At 35.0% G+C, this 26,467-nt stretch overlaps 1 protein-coding gene across 2 annotated transcripts in view; it reads left to right on the top strand.

Moving 5' to 3' along the window:
* Positions 1-24,013, top strand: part of DICER1 (dicer 1, ribonuclease type III) — a 69,617-nt gene extending 45,604 nt beyond the window's left edge. For both annotated transcript variants that reach the window (XM_010583892.1, XM_010583891.1), the window contains exons 15-29: positions 243-318; positions 1,460-1,599; positions 3,964-4,143; positions 5,012-5,225; positions 5,609-5,762; positions 7,936-8,118; positions 8,437-8,542; positions 8,642-8,817; positions 9,088-9,871; positions 11,310-11,465; positions 15,282-16,164; positions 18,219-18,487; positions 21,089-21,251; positions 21,354-21,429; positions 21,721-24,013. In XM_010583892.1, coding sequence (XP_010582194.1) covers positions 243-318; positions 1,460-1,599; positions 3,964-4,143; positions 5,012-5,225; positions 5,609-5,762; positions 7,936-8,118; positions 8,437-8,542; positions 8,642-8,817; positions 9,088-9,871; positions 11,310-11,465; positions 15,282-16,164; positions 18,219-18,487; positions 21,089-21,251; positions 21,354-21,429; positions 21,721-21,886 — 3,726 coding nt within the window. In that variant the 3' untranslated portion in view covers positions 21,887-24,013. The remainder of the gene's footprint in view (positions 1-242; positions 319-1,459; positions 1,600-3,963; positions 4,144-5,011; positions 5,226-5,608; positions 5,763-7,935; positions 8,119-8,436; positions 8,543-8,641; positions 8,818-9,087; positions 9,872-11,309; positions 11,466-15,281; positions 16,165-18,218; positions 18,488-21,088; positions 21,252-21,353; positions 21,430-21,720) is intronic.
* The last annotated feature ends 2,454 nt before the right edge of the window (positions 24,014-26,467 follow it).

The raw sequence follows: 26,467 nt of genomic DNA, 5'->3' as shown, positions 1-26,467 counted from the left end.
CAGTTGTAGGAAAATGTCCTTCATCAGTTTTGATCAATAGTATGTTGTGTTGTTTTAATTTTGTAATTTTGTTTTTTGTGGAAAAACAACATAAACTTGAATATCTTCACAAAACTGTCATCAGTGCGTTTTTTAAAAAAGTTTTGCTTACCTAGTTTGTGTTAAATTAAACTAATTAAACATGTATAGTAAGTAATGTGCTAATCAACCGAAGTTCTTAAGAAATATTTAAATTTTTATAGGGTCCTCCAATGAGTTGTGCAAGACTGGCTGAGAGAGTTGTAGCTCTTATTTGCTGTGAAAAACTGCACAAAATTGGTAAGAACTGGAAAAGCAACACCTCTTTGGTAAAGAATATTTTATAATTGAGAAATTGAGCATGGTATGGATGTTACACATATACATGCATTTCTGCTATAGCCATCTGATATAGCTTCCTTTCCCTTGCCTTATTTTGTGATACGATCATGTACTTACTAATTTAGCTTACACCTTGTAAGCTAAAGTTAAATTTTCCAGGGTAATCTTGTTATTTAACATATTTTGTCTTAAACAGCAAATGCAGTGTTAATATAAGACACGTAGATTTTGACATTGAATGTATTTAATAAAGAGGAAAAGAGTCTTGTTCTCTAGAAGATGTTGATGATAGGTCAGGGACTACATCCCGCAGCCAAAAAATAACTTGTTTTTTAAAGTCAATTGTTACAGATTAAAATATAAAATACACAGCCCTAAATTTATTGTATTCTCTACAGTATTGTAAGTCATGTTCCAAAAATAGGACATTGCAGGATTACTTCAGGTCTCTTGTCTCTAGTAAGTGTAATGGAGCATATTCTTTATTGTGGAATGTTTTAAAGAGAATTCCATGTTATGAGTACTTTGATGAAGTACAGAAGTATTTATGTATCTTTTAAGCAAAAAAATTTGTAGGTCTGGGGTTTGTATTTTTTTTCTGTCTGAGTTAAACCTTTTGATCACTGAATTCATACCAATAAATGTATCCAAGAATAACACCGTGATTGCTCAACTCAGTGTTGAGAGTGCACATTCAACAGTAGTAATTCCCTTTTTAGAATGATACAGAACTATAACTGTTCCCTCTTTCTTGGCATAACTCTATGTGAGTGATTTTTTGAAATTACTATTTCAGTCACTGGTTGCTTTTTATGGGGAAGAAGAGTTTATTTTTCTTTGATACTGTCATTATAGAATTCAGTTTTTTTTTAATTAAAATTTCAGATGTTTTTACTATAAATAAGTATTTTTGCCAAAAATTAAACCTTTATCACTCCTTCCCCAAAGCTACACTTTGGGAGCCTTGCAGTAATAAGTGTAGTTTAAAAACTTTGGTGAGGTGTTTTCATGAGCAATCACACCTACTGCGTAGTATCTGAAGGAACCAAGATTTGATTGTTCATAATGCTATTTCTCTGTACTCTTTCATAATATTCAGGTGAACTGGATGATCATTTGATGCCAGTTGGTAAAGAAACGGTTAAATATGAGGAGGAGCTTGATTTACATGATGAAGAAGAAACCAGTGTTCCAGGAAGGCCAGGCTCTACAAAACGAAGACAGTGCTATCCTAAAGCTGTTAGTATCACTCACTGCTGTCCACATCTCTGATCAAATGCTTTATGTACTGATAAGGCAAAATTGCCAACTTTTAATCTGATAAGAACCTTTTACAATAAGTCTTTAATTTGTAGCGGAAATATTTTGCAGTTTTAACTGTATGGAAACTTGCACTATTACCTGAATGAGCTTATGGGACCATACGCTTTAGAAGCGTGCTTGTAGTTCAAAGAACGTACACTTTCTGTAAAGCTTGTTGGCTGTATTTGCCAAGTATAGAAATAACCGGGAGGAAGAATTGTCTTGCATTAATAATCTGTAAAATCTTTACATTCTCAGGTAAATATACTAGAGCAAAGGAAGAATTACTGGCTTTCTAGACAAATAATTGAAGATTCAGGGAGATGCCCAGGGGATCAAAGTTATCTGTCAGGTGCTAAACACACAAATTTAATTTTTTTTTTTTTTTTTTTTAATTAGATGCTTGGTTTAGTTTGGTGACTTTACTGGTTGAACACAGAATTTCATAAATTTTTGTTGAAATCTTAGAATACCAAAGAAGTGTATTTTTAATATTTTTTACTTTTAAAATAGTTCTAAATATTATACTTAATACACTAAAGGGGTCACACTGTAACTCTGCATTATTAAGTGACTTATCCATAGATCTGTTACAACAGGTTTCAGCCACATCAGTTTGTAGAATTGCACTTCTTAGATAGTATTTATGGAGGAACATGAAATACTTTAAGAGAAAACGGAGAAAAGAAGCTTTGTCAGAGTATTTTGCAACTGCTCTGGAACCTTCCTTTTTGCCCTGCAGTTGTTACAGGTTCTGTCTAAAGTCCTTTGAATAGGACAGGTAACTCATTCAGAATAGATTGCATAGTAACTTCTGATAACACTTGCATTTCACGGAGAAACTGATAGCCTTTGGTCACATACGAGAATGTCAGCATGTACCCTCAGAGCAGTAGGCTACAGTGCTGCGTTGTTCTTGTGTGCAGCCTCAGTTATGGTGATAGCCCTTAAGTAATTCCATTCTTGGCATCCTCTGCATGCCCCAATTTTATTAATAGTTTAAATAATTGGTTATTAGGAAAGCTTAGGAAAGGATACTGTGGCATCAGAGTGTATTACAGAGGGAATGACAGATGAGAAAACCTTTTTCTTGCAAGACTTCACGACCAGTTTGAATCTTTGCACAGTGTTTCTTGATGCTTCTTGTTATAAGTGCCTTTCTCAGTCCTCTTACCTCACTAGTGATTGTTGGAATAAGAGTGACTCGCAAAATGCGCAATTACGGTATCTCTCATTTAGAGGAGTTGATTTGTCAAGTGACGCATCATTCTTTCTCAGTTATTTTTGTAATGCAGAATCCAAGCATACTTTCCCTTGCTTTTGTACCAACTTTTCACATCTGGAAAAGAAGCTTTGGCAAATGTTGAAGGTCTACAAGATCCTCTTGGGCTTAATATAGTTATTAAACTTATGAGTAATTTTCCATTAAGCCAAGACCATAGTTTTGCTACAGTATAATTTTAAGATCCAGGACTACATGTATTGCAATTTAGTTTTAGATAAACAGGAGGATCATTTTTGAGACCTACAAAATAATGAACTCCTACCAAACATAAAGCATGGTTTCTTAAGGTCTATGACAAACATGAGCAGCAGAGTTAAAAGTGCTTGTGGGTGTTGCAAGTATTCACATCTGCAAGCTAGAATTGTTATTAGAAAACTTCTATAGTGTAGTGCCTGGGCAAAGGGGCAGTGTATAAAACTTTTCTGATACTTTTAAACAGTTCTGCTAGGGAAAAGAATCCATGTTAATGAAACTGTAGGTTCAGCCAAGCTTATATGAAAATTGAATTACTGGGATGTAGGTTTTTTTCCTGTGCACACACGTTTTCTTTTCTACACGCCACCCCACCCCCAACTGTTAAGGTCCAAAGACCTTGGACATGAAGTGTGCTCCGAAGTTACTGGCTAAATATGGAAATTAGCATCAAAATTCCACTTGTATTTATGGTGAAGTGCTGTCTGTTCTACAGTTAGACTTGCATTTCTAAGACAGGGTGGACACAGAGGAAATTTAGGGATGCAATGGAAGTTGCCTCTTGGCAAATAGGAAGATCTGGGAGTATTGTGCTCCCTTGATGCAAGTGTTTGGACAGATCTAGTGGCTGCCAGGCCAGGCTGCTGACCAAACGTTTTTGCTTAAGAAAGAAAACATGACTTAAGTCCAGATTAATTTTTTTTATTCCTCATTTTTAGCAGTATCTTTCCAAATAAACATGTGAAGTCTTGTTCAAATAGTCTTTATGTGAATTTTGCAGATTTTTATCGTGTTAAATTTTTTGTGTGTGTTTTGATTTTTAGATTCCAGAATGTTTGAGGGATAGTTATCCCAAACCTGATCAGCCCTGTTACCTGTATGTAATAGGAATGGTGTTAACGACTCCTCTACCTGATGAGCTCAACTTCAGGAGACGAAAGTTATATCCTCCTGAGGATACGACAAGATGTTTTGGCATATTGACAGCCAAACCTATACCTCAGGTAATGAATCTAGCTCCTTTCCTTATTCTACATGCCTTACAACCTGTCATTTTCCACTTATTCCTCACCCCCAGACTGAGGGGTTGGAAATTACCCTAAGTGCTGCTTATATCAAATAACTTCCAGAAAATAAGCAATAATATCCATCCCATCCAGTCACCACTTCATTTTCTGTCTTTAGTGATGGAACAATCTGTTCCGTTTTTGCCAAACTTTTGTTTTACAATTTTATTTTTTATTATTTTGCGGTGGCAAATTCAAAATGGTCCTCCTTTTTTTGCATGAGGTATGATAGGAGTGGTGTATCAGCTACAGAGGTGGCCTGCAGTGCTGTCTTATCTGTGTGAAAGCTATGGTAACAAGTCCTCCTAGCATTGCTAGTCTGCAGCGACAGAAAAAATAGACCATGTTAATTGAAATTGATACCTCTTGCTTCAGAAAATTTTAATTTTTAGTAGAAAGGCGTTTTCTGTGGATGAGACTCAGCTGAGGAGGATTTTTTCAAATCATATTTTCTGTTGTCCACAGAAGAAAACATTTCAGGAATATTGCTGGTTTTCACATTTCTTTCTCCTTAATGGAAAAGGCTTCTGTTTTTACTTGATCTTATATAAAAAGCTGTAAAACACAAGGAGAACTATTAAAAAAAAAAAAAAAAAAAAAAAAAAAGGCAGCCATTCTTTAAGCCTTCAAAATCTCATCTATAATTGAAGGTCATCAAGGATCAGAATTCTGATCCAGTTTGATGCAGTTTGCTGTGTGGTCAGGCAAGTGCTGCCTCAGCATCTAAACTAAACAACTGGTACTCTGTAGAGGAATCCTATTCTGGATTTTCTCTCTTGATTTCTTTTGGTTTTTTCTTATTTAGATTCCTCACTTTCCTGTGTATACTCGCTCTGGAGAGGTTACAATATCTATTGAGCTTAAGAAATCTGGTTTTACTCTGTCTCTGCAAATGCTTGAGCTGATAACACGACTCCACCAGTACATTTTTTCACATATTCTTCGTCTTGAGAAACCTGCACTAGAGTTCAAACCCACAGAAGCTGATTCAGCCTATTGTGTTCTACCTCTTAATGTTGGTAAGAACAGAGCTCTTGTCTTTTAAATATTCACTTTGAATTAATTTAGCAACATGTTTGTTAATGTTTATGTTAAATTTCAGGTGTTTGCTGTAGAAATGATACCATATGTGGTAGTATGAAAATTTGTCAGTTATATTTTTATTATTTCTTCACAATTCCAAATTAGTTTTAACTTGATGATGTGAGTTGATTTATAGTAGGTTTCAGCTGACTCCATAAGGGTCTAAAATAAATATATATATATCCTTTGAAATTTTTTTGAAATAATCAAATATGTGTGTAGAATAAGAAAAAAATTTTGTAATTTACAACTTCCCAGAAAAGTTCAGCCTGGAAAACTGTCCCCTGAATAACTGAGTTTACATGTTTTCCTTTTTAAGTTGATGACTCCAGCACTTTGGACATTGACTTTAAGTTTATGGAAGACATTGAGAAATCTGAGGCTCGTACAGGCATTCCTAGTACACAATATACAAAAGAAATGCCTTTTATTTTCAAGTTAGAAGATTACCAGGATGCAGTTATCATTCCACGGTGAGTACTGTATACATACTTTAGGTAGGTACCTACTGTGTTTATACAAACACTTGTAATAAGGGGGTGTTAGTGTCTGCAACAGAATTGCTTGTAAGAAATGAATGGTATTAATCTGAAGGTATCTGGTGGTGTCATAATTTAAAGATAACTTAGTCAATAGTTAATCTTATATAGTAGGATTTAAGTGTTTAGGCCTCCAGAGACTAATTACCTTTTTATTAGGAATAGTAGAGTTCACCACAAAACTTATGTAGTATTCTGATAAAACTTTGACTCCATCAAGAACTGGCCTACTGAAACTGATTTTAATTTGGAAGATGGATTGGGAGTTGTGTTCTCTGGTTACTGCTTATACACACCAAAGACCTACTAAAGGAAGGTATGCTGTTGATAGATGGAAAAATTAACAACTGGAAAAGACCAGTTAAAAGAATCTTTCTGTGGAGTGGTATTTAGAGGAGAAGTTTACATCATTTTATGTACTGGATATGCAAAGGTTCTCTAGAATCGGTGGGGTTTTTGAAGACTTAATTTTTCTCTGTCGTGTTTGGCATGATGTGAAAAAATGAAATGGATGACTGGCTTGTGCTTGTACCTAGTATATTGTAAGCAATGGTGGTTGCATAATATATATGGAAGATAAATATTAGTACTTTGTTTTGGCCTCATCTGTGTTAGACCTTTTTTTTTCTTTAAATATCTTCCTATTAGTGCTGATGAATACCGTGGTAAAAATGCTAGTGTAAAAAAGTAATGCTGAACCATCACTGTGTATAAGCATTACTTCATATGATCAGAGTTAACCCTGTAGAAGTAGCTCATAGGTGGTGCAAATTAGCACACTTGCTGGACTTCATTGAAGCTATGGTATTTCACCTGTCTGAAGATCTGGCCACAGTGTCTAAACCAGTATTATTCTTCCCCCCCCCCCCCGCCCCCCCTTCCCCCCCCCCCGGCTTTTTTTAAATTGGGGTTGGGGCTCGGGTAGGGGGCTGAGTACATCTCTTTTATGAGAATTATTAGTTGCCATCTGATAATTTTCAGGCTTGGGAGAAGCCAAAACATTTTTGACCTTGTTTCATAGATTAATAAATGTCAGAATTTCAAGTACTTCTGTCTTCAGTCAATGTAAAAATGGTGGAAATATGTACTTATCCTTCTCTGTCCTACTTGCTTGTAAGCTCCGCAGGGGAAGCATAATACAGTGACTGTGTATTGGTACAGTTCTGATGGAATTCTTCAGAATAGGCACGATTATGAATAACATAAGAAAAAAGGATTTCCTGAAAGCTCCTTTAACCAGCATGTCCTTCAGTGAAGAAGTTCAGACAGCCTGGGAACATGGTTTTCTTGAATTTTCTCTTTGGAAGGAAGCTGAAAAGACTCACTAATAGTGTGTAAACAGTGTTTGCATAGAAGCTTAAAGTGATAGATGCAGCAGATCAAAGTATGAAATTAGTTAATGTGCAAATCTATATACTGAATGTTGATTTCATGATTTTTTTTATTATTATTTTCCTCTGCCTGTTTATCACCGTAGTATATCCAGTGAGCATCAGTAGCGACAGTAGAGGTATTGCAGCATTCTGGCTTTATTTTTCTAACATTCTGCTTTTATTACAAGAACTGCGTTGTCCTTGGAAGACTTGTGAATTTACCTTACTATGTATTTGGGGTTTTGTATTTTAACTTTATTTGTGGGATGACTTGGGTAAAATGCCAGTTTAGATGTGAGGTAGTACAGTCTTTGTATGCAGTAGCACATAAGAGACTAGACATTAAGAAGCCCAATTACCAAATTTCATTGTTAGGTGTTTGGAATTAAGAAATTGTCATTTGCAGCATTAGTCTTGGAGATTGTTGTCCAGAGCTTGATTTTGTGTTAGATGTTAAAGACATAAATCCTGCATTTAATTTAAATGTTTCTGTAGAGGGAATTTCATAGATTATAGATTGACTTTATTCTTCCTTATCTTATAGCACACTTCTCATTTAGTATTTGAGTTAGCTAAAAAAAATGGTTTCTACAACAAAAACCCCACCAACCAAAAACCTCAAGTGAGCTATTTAATGGTTTATCACCTGACCACATTAGAACATGAAGAACTTAGCACACGCTTTACTCTAACGCTATAACATATGCCAAAATATTGTTTGGGTTTTTTTTTAGGTATCGAAATTTTGATCAGCCTCATCGATTCTATGTAGCTGATGTATACACTGATCTTACTCCACTCAGTAAATTCCCTTCCCCTGAATATGAAACTTTTGCTGAATATTATAAAACCAAGTATAATCTTGACCTTACCAATCTCAACCAGCCACTGCTGGATGTGGACCACACATCTTCAAGGTAACAACAGTCATATTTGTGTCTGCTGTTTGTAGTTTGACAATAAAGTGCCTTTTTTTTTTTTTTTTTAATTATGGGATAAAGCTGAGGGCTTGTGTTTTCCAAAATAACTCTGATTTTTTTTCTTGAGGTACTTCACTTATGTTATAACTGTAACTTGAGTCCATTTTTTTGCAGGGGTAACTGTACTTTCACTTGCTTGTTGCAATGCATTAAGGTTGAATACTAAGCATAAGTCATCACTTCAGAAAGTTTAGGCTAGTAAGTTCTATTCATTAATTATGTACTTACATTAAAGTATCTTCACATGTTTTTTAGACTTAATCTTTTGACTCCTCGACATTTGAATCAGAAGGGGAAAGCACTTCCACTAAGCAGTGCTGAGAAGAGGAAAGCAAAGTGGGAAAGTTTGCAGAATAAGCAGGTAAAATAGAAGTATTTAATTCAGTTGCCTCTCTCTTAACAGTGATCTGATGACTACCCTTAAAGGTAAAATTCTTTTCTTCCCCCCTTTTCTCCCCAGATACTGGTTCCAGAGCTCTGTGCTATACATCCTATTCCAGCGTCATTGTGGAGAAAAGCAGTTTGCCTTCCCAGCATACTTTATCGCCTGCACTGCCTTTTGACAGCAGAGGAGCTAAGAGCTCAAACAGCCACTGATGCTGGTGTAGGGGTTAAATCACTTCCTGCAGATTTCAGGCATGTCTTTTTTCAATATATCCGACTTCATTGGAAAACAAGGTGGAAACTTAACCATTACTGCATGAATTTAAAACTGATACACTTTGTTTAACTCACATCAGTGAAGCATAGTTTAAAAAGACTTGATTGTGAATGGTGAAGTTAGATGCTGCGGTCACTGTTCTTTTCAGAGGAACGTGGCTTTTTTTAAACATGTATCTGCATGTAGAGTCTTCTTGTCTTGTGATAATATTATTTTGTTAACAAAATCAGCATGTATCTTTACAGATATCCTAACTTGGACTTCGGATGGAAAAAGTCTATTGACAGCAAATCCTTCATCTCTATTCCTAACTCCTCTTTAGTAGAGAATGAAAATTACTGTAAGCACAGCACAATTGTAGTCCCTGAAAATGCTGCACATCAAGGTGCTAATAGAACCTCTTCTGCAGAAAACCATGACCAAATGTCTGTGAGTTACAGAACATTACTCAATGAGTCACCCAGTAAACTCCAAATTGATGTCTCGGCAGAACTTGCAGCAATTAATGGTGTTTCTTATAATAAAAATCTTGCCAATGGCAATTGTGATTTAGTTAACAGAGACTTTTGCCAAGGAAATCAGCTGAATTACTGCAGGCAGGAAATACCTGTACAACCAACTACCTCATATCCCATTCAGAATTTATACAACAGTGAGAACCAGCCCAAGCCCAGCAATGAATGTACTCTACTGAGTAATAAATACCTTGATGGAAATGCTAACAGATCTACCTCAGATGGATGCCCCAAAATGGCAGTGACCACCATTACTTCAAAAGCTATTAATCTTTCAAAAGACAGAGCAGATTCTGAAAAGAACCCTTCCAGTGGGTACTCCTCAAAAACTCTCGGTCCTAATCCTGGTCTCATTCTTCAAGCTTTGACTCTTTCAAATGCTAGTGATGGATTTAATCTGGAGCGGCTAGAAATGCTTGGTGATTCATTTTTAAAGCATGCCATCACTACATACTTGTTTTGCACTTACCCTGATGCTCATGAGGGACGGCTGTCATATATGAGAAGCAAAAAAGTAAGTAATAACAATCCAATGGTATTATGTAACAGGCATGCTGTAACAAGCCATACATATAAAAATTTTGCTAGATTGAATGGCAACAGGTTGATTTAATTCCACAGCTTTACTGATTATATGTTGGGTAGCATGCATATTAGGAATAAAAATACAGGACTACAGGATTAATGTTGCCATAACTCTGATTGATTGAAACTGTTTTGTACAGTTCATTTTGAAATCTAAACGAGCTGATTACCAGCCTAAGAAAGGACAGGACTGAATAGAACTAAAAGTTCTGGGTTAGTGAGGACGTTTGGACTGAACACTAGAGCTGTATTGAGTAGAAACTCTTTAACAGGAGCACTTGAAGGAAGGATTGACTTAGCAGCACAGAACCTTAGGTTGTAGTTGTATTTGACCTTTCCTTTGTTTCCTCAATAAGCTACTTTCCTTGAAAACTTCTAGCATAGTCTTACAGGAACACTAAAAATGAAACAACAAAAAAATCTTACAGAGCTGTTGCATCAAAACTTTTGAAAGCATTTTAAAGTAAGTGTAAACAGTAGGAAGCAGAGCCTTCAGTTCTACTGCTGCTGTTTTTAAATTCTGGAATAATTAATCGTGAAAGTTTGGGTTTGGGTTTTTTCCCCACATAATGTGATAACTTGAATTAAATTCTAAGGATTTGATTGTCTACCTCTAATAAAATGCATCACTCTGAGAATTAAATGATTGAGTAGTCTAATCTTGGAAGATAAGGAGAGCTAAATAAATTGCACAGGTCAAATAAAGGCAGTGATTGAATATTCAAGTTGAAATTTCAAGACTTTAAAAAGAAACATGAAAAGTGTGGTTAAAATGAGAAATGAAGATCAGAAGTTGATACTTAAAAAGGAAAAGGAAGTATGTTTGTGTATGTGAAAGTGTTTTTTTCCCTTCCCTTTATTTAAAAGAATTTTAGAGGCTGTCAAAATAACATCTGGATTATGACTTAATAAGATTTGTTATACGAACTGTTTTAACACTTTCTACTGCCAAGGTTTAGGTCAATCTATCCATAATAGCAATCATTTTTCATTGCAAATCTAGTCTGAATGTTGATTATTAATACTGGTAATTAATGACACTTGTACAGGTTATATTTACTATTATTTTAAAAGTAGCAATAATTTTGTTTTGCAAAGAGAATTTAATCTATTGGGTTTCTTTAACTGAAGTTGTCATGCCTAATATGCTTGGCCTTAAATAATTTTTTTTTTTTTTTTAAATCTGTACCTTGCTGTGATTGGTTGTACTATATTAAGAAAGCTGAACTCCCTTTTGAGAACTAGAGAAAATGCATAATGGTACAAGATCTGGCTTTACATGTAAAATTGTTTTGCTCCTTTTGCATTTTAACCTATTTTTTCTGTAAATGTATGTCCAGAGGTTTATCAGACTGTTTTTCTTGAAGGTCAGCAACTGCAACTTGTATCGCCTTGGAAAAAAGAAAGGACTGCCTAGTCGCATGGTGGTGTCGATTTTTGATCCCCCAGTCAATTGGCTTCCTCCTGGTTACATAGTAAACCAGGACAAGAGCAACACTGATAAGTGGGAGAAAGATGAAACGGTAAGACTTCATTTAACTACGCTGAGAATAATTATTTGCATGTCTGTATTCTCTCACCCTTACCTCCTCCCACCACCAAGATATTTTACTATGTTTTCAGCAAAACAAAAGTAAACCTGTATCTTTGCTTCTTTTCTAAAACTTCACTGTAACTTACGGAAAATGAGAGGAAAACTGACCCTGAATAGAACCCGAAGTAAGGAAATTTACCGAACGTCATGCAATAATGAGTATATACATTAATGGAAAAGCAGAGAAGAAAACCTTTTTTTGCTTGTAGTTAGCATGCTCTCAGGAGTTTTTCTGAAATTTCAAAATTTTAAACGGAATTATCATTACTGGTTTTGCTGTAATACATATATAGGCAGAAGACTGCTTTTTAATAAATGAGTTCACCTTTATAGAATATATGAAAAGAAGTTGCTTTTTTTCGTAGTGCAAAGGCAGAATGAAGATTATAACTGGCTTGAGAAAATGTTCAGTATTGGGTGCTGTTAGTTATACCATGAGTATGACTGAGAGCTACTTCTCATCCAAAGTAAAATGCTGGCTTAGACATCCTCACTGTCTGTCACCAAAAGCTTCAGAATGACAAATCTTAATGAGGAACGATTCAAAGTATTTTCTGACTAAACTCATTGTATGTCGAAAGTAGAAGTGTGTGTATAAGAAATAGCACTGATCACAGCAGTCAGTAATGAAATCTTCAAGTGTTTGAGACTGGTTTGGAGGTCAGGGGAAGGAGGAGGAGGAGGGATTTTTTTTTTTCTTTTTCCCAACTCTGAAGAGCACACTCGGATTGTAGAACCACCAGAGGGCACACGAGAGGACTATTAGGTAGATGTACTGTGCAAATAAATGTTTATTGCAGAATAAAACAACCTGATTATTGTGGTTCTCTATTGTGCCAAGATTTCATTTCAAAGAGTCTTACTGCTATACCTTTCTAAAAATAAGATAGTACATTTGGAACAGGAGCTATTCATTGGTTTTAAAAAGCTTTCAGTTCTCCATAACTTTCCAGTGGCCTCTTCCTCTTTGCTAGTCACTGTTTATTTGTAAATAAACCACACAATTTCAGACCAAAATACAGACAGTGATGCAACTAAGAAGTGGGGGTTTGTGCCAAGTAGATATTATGCTTTCTCAGATGTAAATTTCCTTCTCCATCCAGGGGCTGATGGTCTATAACTGGGGCTAGAAATCTCATTATGACAAATTATTACTGAAACATCCTTGTCAAACGTTGGTATTTTTTGTGTTATCCAGCTTTATTAAGGGGAAGAATCTTCCTTTGTTCATTTGATCAAACAGCTGATTTCCAAAAAGCAGGAAAAAGCACTTACATGTATTTTAACTTCAGCTTGTAAGTGGCCATAACTTATTCAAAATCAATTAGGTATTCTTTAAGAAAAGGGTTTTTTTTCTTCTGGGATTCATTGTTTTATTTTTGAAATGCTGTCTGATGATGAAAAAACCCCAACTATCAGAATTGTTTTATGGCTTCTTTACCTACTGTTCATTCTCATCACTTAAAATTTGATTATTTTATACAAGAAGCGATGTGCAGAGAGTGTTGGGGTAGTTCATGTAGTGGTCCTGCTAATTAAAATTAATTTTATTTTAAGAAACTTGTGAATGAAATTGTAGTAAAAATGAAATTGTTAAAATCAAAGTTAATCAAATTTGCAAAGTTAAATCTTTGCAAAAACAGGCACAGAAATCTGTTTTGAATCGTCCATATAGACGTGTCTCATTCAGAAAGTATTTTTATTTCAGTGACAGATATGACAGGTGGTGTGTAACAAGAAAAAATCAGCACTAGCTTTAGTTGAGACTGGGTTAGTTTTATTTTGAGCATTATACTGCTACTAGTATCCAAAATAACTATTTAAAATCAAATTTTGCTATGTCTTTCTGATCAGTTCGAGTTACAGAAATCCCTGCTGTATGTATGCGAGATGGGTAATTACAGCAGCAGAAATTCTAAACCTGACTAAGTCTGCTCCATCCTGATGAGGAAGTCATGATCTGTTTGATCCTTAGATGGTTTCAAGTGCTGCCTAGTGCACCTTACAGCTGCCGCCCATCCACACCTCTAGAGGGTTGTACATTTGGCCCAAAGGGAGAGGTCCCCAGTGGTAGCATCTGGTTCATTGATTTGCAGGATTATGTGACTGAGACCTACAATGTGCCATACATAGACTGAGGGCAGATATAGGTTGTTTCACTTGTTTCAAAATGGTGTTGGCTTTCAGGACCCAATCCAGAAAAGCACTTTGAATCTGATCTTGCTCCTGTCAAATTCAGTGGCAGAATTCCTGCTGACATCAGTGAGGCTGGGTTGAGCCTGTGAATAGTCCTTTTGATGTTAGGAAGGCTACTTGTGCATTTAGCTAACATGTTTAAGTGCCTTCCTGGATTGGGGCCATGGCAAATTGAACAGCATTGTATAGCTTGGGCATATCTGTGTTCAATTTATAATTTATATCAGTCCATACGAATTTGCTGAATATGAGCAGGGAAAATACATGAGACATCATTAGTTTTGCTGTTGTGGGTATGTATGTAAGTATTAAAAAATTGGTGACAACTTTGACTTTTCTTTTAATTAGTTAAGGCTATAAGTATAGCCTGAAAAAAACCCAAAACTTTAAGCAAATATGTACTTTAAAGGACATAGGATTCATACTAGTTGTTGTTGTATTGAGATATTATCCTACTTCATGATTTAATGTATATGTTAATACTCAGTTTAAAAACAAACATCAAAAACCTATACTACAGAAGCGTGCCTTTTTTCTACTTTTCCATTTTTAGACCTGCTATATTGAAATCCTGGTGATATTAAATGTATGACAAACTGGAGACATTTCATATTTGTAAAAATTAAGAATTACTGGCTTGTAATGTGATTCTTACAGAAGTAAAATTTGGCCTATATCTAATGTCTAATAAGCAGCAAGATCACTTACTGAATCCCCAATACATGCAGTCAAGACTGTCACCCACATAAGCATTAGATTCTTGCCAACTAACTGGTATTACACTGTTGGTTTTGATCTGTAACATAAAATAGACCTACACTGATTCACTACACTTACTTTCTGCTAGTTTCCCAAGTAGACTGAATGAATTTGCAGCTAACTGTGTTTGAGAGCATAGAGAAATGTATTTTGCTGTTTCAAATGATGATTATTGAACTAGGGTAAAAAAGTTCTGACAGTTGTTTCATTGAATGCGTTTTCCATTTGTGTGTCCCAAAACTGAGATTATTGTGATTGTGACTGTAGTAAACCCTGCTGGTCCCTTAGTATTTGCCATAGAAGGATGTAGAAAGAATCTTCAAAATTACATTGAATCAACATTTGTAATAGCTGTACTTTGCAGCTAGGGAGAAGGATGCATCCAGAACTGTTTCTTGTACTTCTCTGAATTTGTTAATGTAGAATTCTTTTGTTTACTTTGGTGTGCAAGTGTATAATGTTTAGTGGATTTAAAGTTAATTGTATGTGCATCACACTCAAGCATAAGCATGAGTTCCTATGAAATGCAGCATGTATTATATGTTGAACATATGCTATTATAGGTTAGCAATAAAGTGTTTTTATTCCAAGACAGTTATTCTAGTCTTAGAATGCTAGTGCTAATTGAGGTTGTATTGTGCATCTCATCAGACAATGTAATTGGGAACATTAAAAAAAAAATCAGTCTTATTACTAGCAGACACTACTCAAATGCTACTCTTCTGACAGTTCTGGAATAAAAGTTTCTCATTTCCTTCTTCAGTACCATATTTTTTGTGTTCTTTCATAGACAAAGGAGAACTTGTTGGCTAATGGTAAACTTGATGATTATGATGATGATGAAGAGGATGAAGACCTAATGTGGAGGTTACCCAAGGAAGAAACAGACTTTGAAGATGATTTTCTGGAGTATGATCAGGAGCATATCAAATTCATTGATAATATGCTAATGGGATCAGGGGCTTTTGTGAAGAAAATTTCTCTCTCACACTTTTCAACCACTGATTCAAACTATGAATGGAAAGCACCCAAAAAGTCATCCCTGGGTAATGTTCAGTTTTCATCAGATTTTGATGATTTTGACTATAGCTCTTGGGATGCTATGTGCTACCTGGATCCTAGCAAGGCTGTTGAAGAGGATGATTTTGTAGTGGGCTTCTGGAATCCATCAGAAGAAAACTGTGGTGTTGATGCAGGAAAACAGTCTATCTCATATGACTTGCATACAGAGCAGTGTATTGCTGACAAAAGCATTGCCGACTGTGTGGAAGCCCTGTTGGGCTGCTATCTGACCAGCTGTGGTGAAAGAGCTGCTCAGCTTTTCCTGTGTTCATTGGGGCTGAAGGTGCTCCCTGTAATTAAAAAGACTGATTGGGAAGGCACTTTGTGTGCTACCAGAGAGAATAGTAACAGTGAGCAGAAAAGTCTTTCACCAAACTCTGTTTCTGCTTCTGTAGCTAATTCAGAGCCTTCTCTGTATAAAGACCTGGAGTATGGCTGTTTGAAGATTCCACCGAGGTGTATGTTTGATCACCCAGATGCTGAAAAAACCCTAAATCACCTTATTTCTGGTTTTGAAAACTTTGAGAAGAAAATAAACTACAGTTTTAAGAACAAGGCTTATCTTCTTCAGGCATTTACTCATGCCTCGTACCATTATAATACCATTACTGGTAAGTTGTCTTAAAAGAAACTAGTTTTTTTTCCCATATTGTAAATGCAAGAGAAGCAGTATATGTTGTGTTCCCATACGTAGTCTTTTTTTAGACATCATGTATTACTTTAAGAAGTCAATATTCTCTGAATACAAAATCTTAGAATATCTTGCCCCTTATTTAGAGAGGGATACTTGTTGAAGCTGTATCTCAATGATTTATTCATATTTTGACTTGATACAGATAGAAGATTTACGGAAGCCTAATCAATTTCTGGGAAGGAGGAGCATTTTTCATCTCTGATGCTGTATCACTAGTTGTATATGACTGACATTAGATCCTCATTTAGCTGCAGTAATTTCTTGTAGAACTCTGGAAAAAATGCAGTGTACTTCTAGAAGTAGTGATCATGTTTTGCAAGTATATTAAGCAAATTTGTCCCATAATTTAATCCCAATAATATTGCCCTTTGACTGTACTTCTGAAGTTTAAAAGTGGACTGTACAACTTTTATTAGCTGAATAGTCTGTAGGGTAGTAAAATACAGAGACTTCCATTTGAAATTGTGAATTGGAAGGTTTAATTTAAGTCTAGGCATTTTATTGAGTAAATATTTAAAGTCAAAGTTTGAAGCAATTGACTAAATCAGACTAAATGTTAATTTCAGGTTAACTGCTTAATGTTTCTGTACGTGATCTCATAAAAGATTTTACAGCAGTACAAATCCGTATTTCTGTAATCTTGAATTACTTTTACTTATACTAATTAATTTAGTATTTGTTCATTCTAAAACTTTAAATATTTTCCTATGATAATATGCAATTAAAAACAAACCATGGTAAAATTCCAACCCTATTTGAAGTGAATGGCAAATTCCTGTGCAGTCAGCAGTCTGAATTTTTCCCTGTAGTGAATTGGTTCCTTATTCCCAGGAGTAAGAAAGCTCTGCTTTAATCAAAGAAATAAGTCCTTTTGAAATGTTAGTACATTGAGAAACAGTTCTGACAAAACACTGAAATGGTCCTTTGGTTTTTCATTCTAGGTAATATTAACCACATATATATTTACTTTTTACAAATATTTCACAAAACATATACAAGGTAGATGATTCCTTTTTATATATATACTAACAAACAGAAACCTTGAGGTATGGTGTCTAGATGAAATTATGTTGTTGGTAGCAGAAACTTTTGATTCCATTTCTATTTATCAAGTAAGACAACTGTGAATTGCTGTTACCTGTAACTTTTTCTCTTAAGGAGTAGCTAGCAGTTGAGATTTGGCAGCATCTTATGTTCAGCTGCTATAAAAGCAACTTAGTACTAGCCATTTCATTCTCATGTTACTTTTGGAGTAATTTTGTCTTCCTTCCCTCTCTACCTACCTATCCCTGTTTGCTTTCAAGAGGGTTTTTTGCTTTTGTTTATATTCTAAAAATAGACCTCCATAGCTCTCCATTCCCACGACCCCTGTCAATTTTCCAAACAGCAAAGGCTTGGCAATTTTAGTTTCCCGTTTAAAAGACCCATTCTGAATGGGAATCTTTGTTCAGTGCTTTTTGAGAACTCTAAATCTGTGGCAAATTAGATGAAAAATCTCAGATTGTATGTTCCCCCTGCTTTTAATACATTGATTTTCTTTATTAATTTTTTGGAGGTTTAATTGTTATTGTTTTTACATCAGTGTGCTGGTGGAACCTCTTGATTTTACTTTTTTGATGTTTCTTGGCACAATGTGAAAATCTTGAGTAAAAACATTAATTGATTATAAACACAAGTATTTTGCTAGCCTGACAAATTAACATTTAGTTCAAAAGTGGCTTTATTATTAAATATAACTTCTGGTTTTTCTGTTATTTTTTTGTTTTGTTTTGTTTTTAATAATTCAATAATAATCTCTTTAAACATAAAGATACCTGTTGTAAAAAACAGATTGTCTTCTCTGAGCACTGGTTAATTTGTGGAATTTACATGGCAGCATACCAAACCTCTTGTCCAGAAAGGCCTGGAAAGAATGTGTGTGTTAAACTTAATTGTGGTGTTGTACATTCTTTTATTTCCAACACTTTTAAGATTGTTACCAGCGCTTAGAATTCCTGGGAGATGCAATTTTGGACTACCTCATAACCAAGCACCTTTATGAAGACCCACGGCAACACTCTCCAGGAGTTCTTACTGACCTACGATCTGCTTTAGTCAATAATACCATTTTTGCATCATTAGCTGTAAAGTATGACTACCACAAGTACTTCAAAGCTGTCTCTCCTGAACTGTTTCATGTTATTGATGATTTTGTGCAGTTTCAAATGGAAAAGAATGAAATGCAAGGAATGGATTCTGAGGTTAGTGGAAGTAGAAGAACGTTGTTCGGTATCTGATTTGAAGCATGTCACGGATTTCTTAGTGTGATGCGTATTTTTATAATGTTTTAGTTTTACGCATACTGTAGCCATAGAAGCAGGCTCCCAGTAATAAAGTATGCAATATGCAAAGTAAAATACAATCTTCAGAAAGTATGAAGTCAATAAGAGCATTTAGAAAGTAATTAAATTGAAACAAGTTTGCATTTGGATTTTTCTGTGACGCTTGTTTTCAGTCACTATTTTGTTTTTGTGGTGCTGTTAGAACAAAATGACGGGGGGAAACTGCTTAGCTTGCTTTCTTTACTGACAGATTAGAAGCACTACTATACCATAAAATTGTGATGAAGGGTTAAAGTCACATAATGCTGACTCAGGATAGGATATCCATGCAACATCATGAACAATAGTACCTTGGCACAATGCTGGGATTATTAAATGTAGCACACTGACAGAGATTTCCACCGTTTTTGTCTGATTTCTGCTGGAGCAGGTGTCATTGCACTGTACTCCAGGGTGTTTGACATGTTCCTAAAGGCTTTTTCTCTGCTAGCAAGGGAAACATTATATGCATCTTTCAAATAAGCCACTTGAAAAATAGTTTAACTGAAGACTTGCAAACACAGCTCGTATCTGTGCTATGCAGGAAAGCTAATGATAATGAACATCTATTTGCTGGAGAATGGACTAAAACTAACTCATTTAGATAAGCTGCTCAGAAAATGTATGAGAGCAAGGGCCTTGAGAGTCAAATTCTAATCAGAGTCCTGGATGAGATGGACTTTCTCATTATCCTTTCTTTAAAAGTGTTATCCAATAGATATCCCTAATAGTTTGTCTTCTGAAAAACTGACCAATCCCTTAGAAAACACTCTGTCTGAGAATATTCCAATGCTAAACAAACATGTTACCTTTGTCTTTAGTAATTTTTTCTTTCTGGTATACAATTTAAAAGCTTGGGAATCAAAATACTTCAGTTGCATATATGTGTTTACAGCCCTCGGACTCTGTTGCAGAGTGAAATCCGTGTGTTTTATGGGAAGGTTCAGAAAACATAGAGAAATTTGTCACTGAAATTTAGATAAATTATTTTATATCAGTGGATCAAACTCTGTTACCCATCTTGTTTTCTTCACAATATGAGTGAAAAGGCTAAAAACTTACTTTAAGAGCTCATAATAGTGATTTTTAGCTTTGTTCGGTTTTTGCTAGTATGCAAAACAATTGCCTAGAAACTTCCACCAAAGTTGCAGTGAAATTGTGTGATAGCTGTTTCAAATAAAATTCTTGTTTCAATCTCCCTACGCCTGCTCCCTATCTTGGTCTGGCACTGAATTACTGAAACTCTTATTTCATCAGAGTTAATGCAAGAGTCTTTGTTTCTGCAGTTCATGCCAGCTAGACTGGTTTCCATGTGTGTCTCCATGTCATCTGCTTTTCTTTTTGCAGATCTCACTCCTGAAACATCTGTTGTCCCTTGCTTTATAGCCCTTAGTTTCTCTCCTGTTACTTCAGTATAACTCAAAAGTGCTTCAGTTTGCTCTTGGTATGAAATATGCTATTCAAACAGTTGAATTTGTTTTTTAACATCAAAATTCCCGTTCAGAGTGTGTACGCATCAGGTGTGACTTCTTGTTTGATTTATTTTAGGTAGAAATATTGGGTGGGACTAGTTTATGAAGTATTATGGTGACTCTTAAGAGGACTGAATCAGGTTTTGAACCGCAAATAGAGGCCAAATGGAGTGAGAGGGTAGCTGCTGGGGGAAAAGACTGACAGAAGCTTCTTTCTCGTTAGGCAGAGGAGAGCAATCATCAAAAACTTTGGTTTTAGGTTGCTTTGTTTGGACTTAGGTGAATGTAGATTATATGTATTTGAGGTATTTTTAGTAAAGGATTAGATTAACTTGAGACCTTTAAGACATACAATGAAAGTTTAGTTTTAGTAATGAGAATAGACTATTGTCTTAAATCAGTATCATAGAAGAAAGCACTGCCTGCTACATTTAAAAAAATACCTAAGTGCCTTTTAGTTCAATCTGATGTTGCTGGTTATCAGTTATTAATGGCTTATTTTACTAATGCTTGTTTCATGCTTGTCTTCTGGGGTGAGGTAAGGAAAGGTACATCTGACTTTCATCCAGAGATTGGACTTCCAGATTTTAAAGTCTCCTTCTAGGAGATGTTTAATGTATGAACTCTTCCTTTGTTATGAGTAGCTTTCTAGTATTAACTGATAGAGCCAAGTCTGTTTCTTATTGGAAAAAACAGACCCGTGGTGAAATCCTACAGAATTATTACAGGAGGAATTCACAAAGCATATAAGGTCTTTGTACGCAATGGTGTTTGGGATTTTTTTCACATTTGAAAAATGATATATCCAGCAACTTGATTTCATTGGGGAATTAAAGAACAATTTCACTGTGGAAAGTTGTCAAAAAACTTAAAGGAAGCAGCTCAGGATAGGATGTAAGAGAGCTTACATTTCTGAAGTTCTTTGTTTTATTTTAAAAGCAGCAATGATTTCTCTCTCTTCTCCTCCCCTTCTTCCCTGCCCCCCCCCGGCTTTTTTAATTGCAAACAGCTCAGAAGATCTGAAGAAGATGAAGAAAAAGAGGAAGACATTGAAGTACCAAAGGCCATGGGGGATATATTTGAGTCCCTTGCTGGTGCCATTTATATGGATAGTGGAATGTCTTTGGAAATGGTTTGGCAAGTGTACTATCCAATGATGAGGCCATTAATAGGTATTGTGAGCTTTCAGAAAAAAAATTAATAATTAAGTGCCATCTGCTATGAAGAGAACAAAGCTAATTTTAAAAAAATTGGTTTTATTTTTTTCCAAATAGAAAAATTTTCTGCTAATGTGCCCCGTTCCCCAGTGCGAGAGCTGCTGGAGATGGAGCCAGAGACAGCCAAATTTAGGTAAGAATACACTTCCTTTGGTAGACACTGCCATAAAATGTTTTTAAGCTGTGCTTCATAAACTACTGAGGATTTGTAAATGTCACAAATTACTTTTAATCTCTTTTGCACTAAGCAGCTAGCATGATCATTCTGTTCACTGTTTTTTTTTTTTCCTTGCATAACTTTCTGAGAAAAGCAATTATTTCTGTTTATCTATACTGCTCTAACTTCTGTAGAAAGGAGAATGTAGGTCTCTTGTTTCACATTAACTTGCCTAGGCAGTAAGTAATTCTTCTGTATATTTTGCAGTCCTGCAGAAAGAACTTACGATGGAAAGGTCAGAGTGACAGTGGAAGTTGTAGGAAAGGGAAAGTTTAAAGGTGTTGGCAGAAGCTACAGGATTGCCAAATCTGCAGCTGCGAGAAGAGCACTACGAAGCCTCAAAGCAAATCAACCTCAGGTCCCAAACAGCTGAGACTCCTCTTAAAAATAAATAAAATGGGGGAAAAAAACCACATACAAATAAAGCAAATTTTTAAAAATGTTGATGTTGAGAGGAACAAATTGGAAGACAGAACTTAAAGTTTGTTTGATAACAGAATAGATAACAAAACATTTAACATGTATAAAATTTTGGAACTAATTGTAGTTATAGTTTTTTGCGCAAACACAATCTTGTCTTCTTTCCTCACTTCTGCTTTGTTTAATCACAAGAGTGCTTTAATGATGACATTTAGCAAGTGTTCAGAATAATTGTTGTCAGGTCTTTTTGGTTTACTTTTATTGTCAGTACAGCTTTGCTTAGTGTTAGAAGGCCAGGGAGCTTATGCCTAATGCAGTTGCTAGATTTATATATAGTAATCTTGAAACTCTTCAATCTGTGCACTAGTGCCAGTCATAAAACAGTTGATAAACTGTGCTGGATGATTGGGTATAAGAAAGAATAAGTGTGCCAGTATTCTCCTTTTTTTCTTTTTTTTTTCTCCCCCCCCCCATGTCATCTTTTTACGTTAAGGTGGCATTCCCAATCATTATTGCACTTATTTGTTAGGGACAGGTTTTAATTGAAATGGCTGGCATACTGGTAGAATGAAACTTCAGTTTCCTTATGCCACACAGTCTTGCATAAAAAAAGGTTCTTGCCTTAAAAATAAATAAACCCTCATTAATAATCTTTAATTTCTGATCTTTTTTGGAACAAACTGTTTTACATTCCCTTCATTTTGTTACGCATTTTACAATGATACAGCTCTATATTTACAGTACAACTCATTACTATAGCTGTGACTTATAACAGGATTATAATAGAAATTGTATTCATATATATGTAATTAGGTTATTTTTAACAATTCTGAGGAGGTGGTTAGTCTACAGTTTTTTTTTATACCATAAACAAAATATGGTCTTTGGCTAAAATTCCAATTTTACACAAACCTGCAAGCTAGATAGTTCCAATACTGGAAACAGTAATCAATAATTGCACAGTGCAAACTGTCACTCTAACAAAATAACCTTAGACATATCACACCTAAAATATGCTGCAGATTTTATAGTCAATTGGTTACGTATTTAACAAACAGAGCACCTTTACACTTAGAGATATTTCCACGTAAATTTCTTACTGTACTTTTCAGAGTTGCATGCATATTTCACCTACCAAAGCTGTGCTGTTAAATAACATGAAAGTTGATGTTTGAGATATAACTGCCGTACTTTTGATACATCTGTGATTTAGGTCCTTAATTTAGAGAAACTAGCTCATTGGTGTTTTGGTCTACTGGGGGTGGGGGGGAATCATACTTTTATTTTTTAGGCTTTGCCTATACTTCTTTAATTAGATTTTCGTAGGCACTCTTCACTTAAATACCTCAGTTCTTTTTTTCTTTTCTTTTCCTTCTTTTTTTGCATGCATTGTTTTTTTCTGTTTTGGTGCTATGTTTATATATTATGCTTGAAATTTTAATTTTTTGCACTGTAACTATAATACCTCTTAATTTACCTTTTAAAAAAGCTGTGGGTCTCGTATTCCCACCAATATCAGTAGAGGTTTGCTGCAATTTTGCCCTGTTAATTATGCTTGAAGTTTGAGAAAGCAGAGCAAGGTGTTTTAACGTTTTCCAGCACAATAGTTTGAACTTGATGCTGTGTCTTACGTATTAAATTACAAATAAATACTGTATTTCCTGCTTTTAAACCCTATTCCTTTCCTCACAAATGCACACTAAAACAAAACAAAAACTGTCAGCTCTTGCTTTCTTAACAAAAAAATAAAATAAATGCCTTAGTGACAAGGGGTAGACATTAAGCTTTTCTGAAATACAGTTTTCAAAAGTTCATATATTTTCTATCTCTATCATTTTTCATTCTGCAAAAAGGACCATTCTTTTATTTGAAAGCAGCATTGTTACAGCAGTCAGACCGAGAATTAAAATACTAGCTTACAAAAAATTTTAGCATTTGTTTGGTACTTCAGTCATGAAAATATAACAGGGAAGTATAAGACCTGCAAGTCTTGATGTGTATAAAACAAATGTAAATGAGATGGAACATAAAAACATGCAGTCTAAATTTTCAAAGGTAAATTGCTTTGAGTTAGCTGTTTTTTAAAAAAAAAAAAAGTTACCGATGTAAGTTATAGCTCTTTCTTTGTGGCAGGAGTGAAGTTTCTTAGAGAAAATACATGATTGCTAATGTTAACAATTCTGTGTTTCTGGCCAGACATCAATCAGCAGATAAAATCAGATCATCTAGAAAGTCTTAAGTAGTTTTAACTGCATTATGAAAAACTAAAATTTAAGTTAGTCTTTGAACGCCTAAAATTTCTTACTGATTGTTACAAGGTCATAGATTCTCAGGGGTTTCAGGTAATTGTTAGCAGTAAAGTGCTACAGAGTGTTTTGATGCAAAGAAAATTAACTGAACTTGCTCTGTGTTTCAGAATAGTTTAATGATCGCTTTGTTACTAGATAAAGCCTATGAATTGGAAATCTGAAATGTGTAGTGGCTGACTATAAAGTAGTTTCTGCTGCTGATGCGTTTTTAAATGCGTTTTAAATGCCGTAATTTTTTCCAGTGTGACCTCATTGAAATATTTTTTTATCCTTTGATATAGAAAATTCGTATTAGTTTCCATGTTATTATACATCTGTGTGTTTTACCCTACAGTTGATATGATTTTATATTGGACAGTGTATGCTATTAAAGACCTAAATCTGATCATTTGAAGGTTGGGATAGAAATCACTTGACATGCTATAAGCACAAGTGTAAGCGGACTGTTGCAACCCATCTTCAAAAGCAACCACACAGGCTCATCATAAATAGTGTGGGGGTTAGTTGGCATGAACCTTGTTTTTTTTATCTAAGTCCTGTTATACTGTACTTTAAACAGTCCTCCTAACTATGCTGCGTTTTTATTTTTATGGCTTTTTTTGCGCTGTTCTGTTCATGTAGCACAAATAAGCATTGCACTTGGTACCATGCTTTACCTCATTTCAAGGAAAAAAATGCTTAACAGAGAGGAAAAATGTGGTTTGGCCTTGCTGCTGTTCTGATTTACTGAATTTGAAAAAGATAATTATAATGCCTGCAATGTGTCATTTACTTGCACAACTTAAATAGGTCATTTGTAATGTCTGTGGCATTTTTACTGTATGTGGAAAAATACAACAAAGGTGTGTAACAACTCTTGATTGTATTTTAAAGCTATTGTTTTTCTACTACATCATTTTACTGTTATGTGAAGTAATTAAAATTAGAATGACCTCTGACACTCCAGTAGTTATCTCTGAACAAACCAACATACTATGTGTATAATGTAGTTTTTGTGAGAAGACAGCCCCTAGTAATTTGGTCAACCTCAACTAAATCTCTGCTCAGTCTGAATATTGAGTGCCCAGTAGTGACTTCTGAAGTGTTTGTTCAGCTTGATGCTGCTAAAGTCCGTACAGAAAAAAGCCTACTATTTTTAAGTCTCATTACACAATAGTATGTTGTGACGGCAGAGTACAGAACTTGGACAAGAACCAGTTTCCCTGCTGGGGAGGAATATAGTGGTGGCCCAGGGATGAGGTGCCAGATCCTCAGCTAGTGCAAATTGATGTGGTATCATTTTAATCAATGGAACTGCATTCTTTTACATTCCTGAAGATCTTGTGCTTATATGTATGTTGCAGAGTTTGGATTTTCCTCCTTGTAAGCAAATACAGAACCATAAACTGGAAAATGTGGGGTTTATGTTACTGCATATGACATAACTATGCTAGATGCATTTATCTCTTTAGACAGTGAAATCTTTGTATCCCAGTCACAGCAGCACATGTAATCAGAAAATTACAAATAGCATCATGGTCTGCTGTAATACTACACTTGCCTCTGACAGTATTCTGGGTTCGTATGTTTTAGGTGGGGTTCCCTACAAAAATATTCTCATGGAAATCTCTGTATTTATTACACCAGTGAAGCGAGAGGGATTTTGATTTTTGGTACTTAATTACTGACGTTGATCCTTTTCCAATTGCTCTAATTTTCAAGAAGTTAAAGTTAATTTCTTTACTTTTGTATTAGGTTTAAAACACTACAGTTCATGACCATGAAATGTAATCTAAATATCAACTGTAACTCAATCTGAATTATGTTAGCAAATATCTAGAGGTCATTGTAGTATACTCCACTAGCAGTTAAAATTAACTTCTGTCAAAGCTAACTACATTTCTTAAAAATAAATTTTATCCAATAAAGTCCTTGGGTTTTTTCCCTCTTTTATTTGAATGGCAACCACAGACTACTTTAATTGCTTTGTAGATGCACTCAGAATTTACTGCAGCAGCAAGTTGGAGAGAAAATTGTGAACAAGAATTGGAAATTGCAGGCATTTTTATTGTAAATAGTTTGACTGAAAAGATGGTTAAAATCAAGTAGAATGAATAACATATAATTTGATGGACAATAAAATATTTACCATCACATGCTGCAGCTGTCTTTAAGGGACATAAAATGTAATTCATTCATACTGTAATCATGCTGCAGAAGTTTGCAATCTGCACCTTATGGATCAC

This window comes from Haliaeetus leucocephalus, unplaced genomic scaffold (assembly GCF_000737465.1).
Source record: "Haliaeetus leucocephalus isolate CR32 unplaced genomic scaffold, Haliaeetus_leucocephalus-4.0 Scaffold932, whole genome shotgun sequence".
In the NCBI taxonomy this organism is placed as follows: Eukaryota; Metazoa; Chordata; class Aves; order Accipitriformes; family Accipitridae; genus Haliaeetus; species Haliaeetus leucocephalus.
The sequence above is the reverse complement of the archived record's forward strand: the minus strand, read 5'-3'. Positions and strand labels throughout refer to the sequence as shown.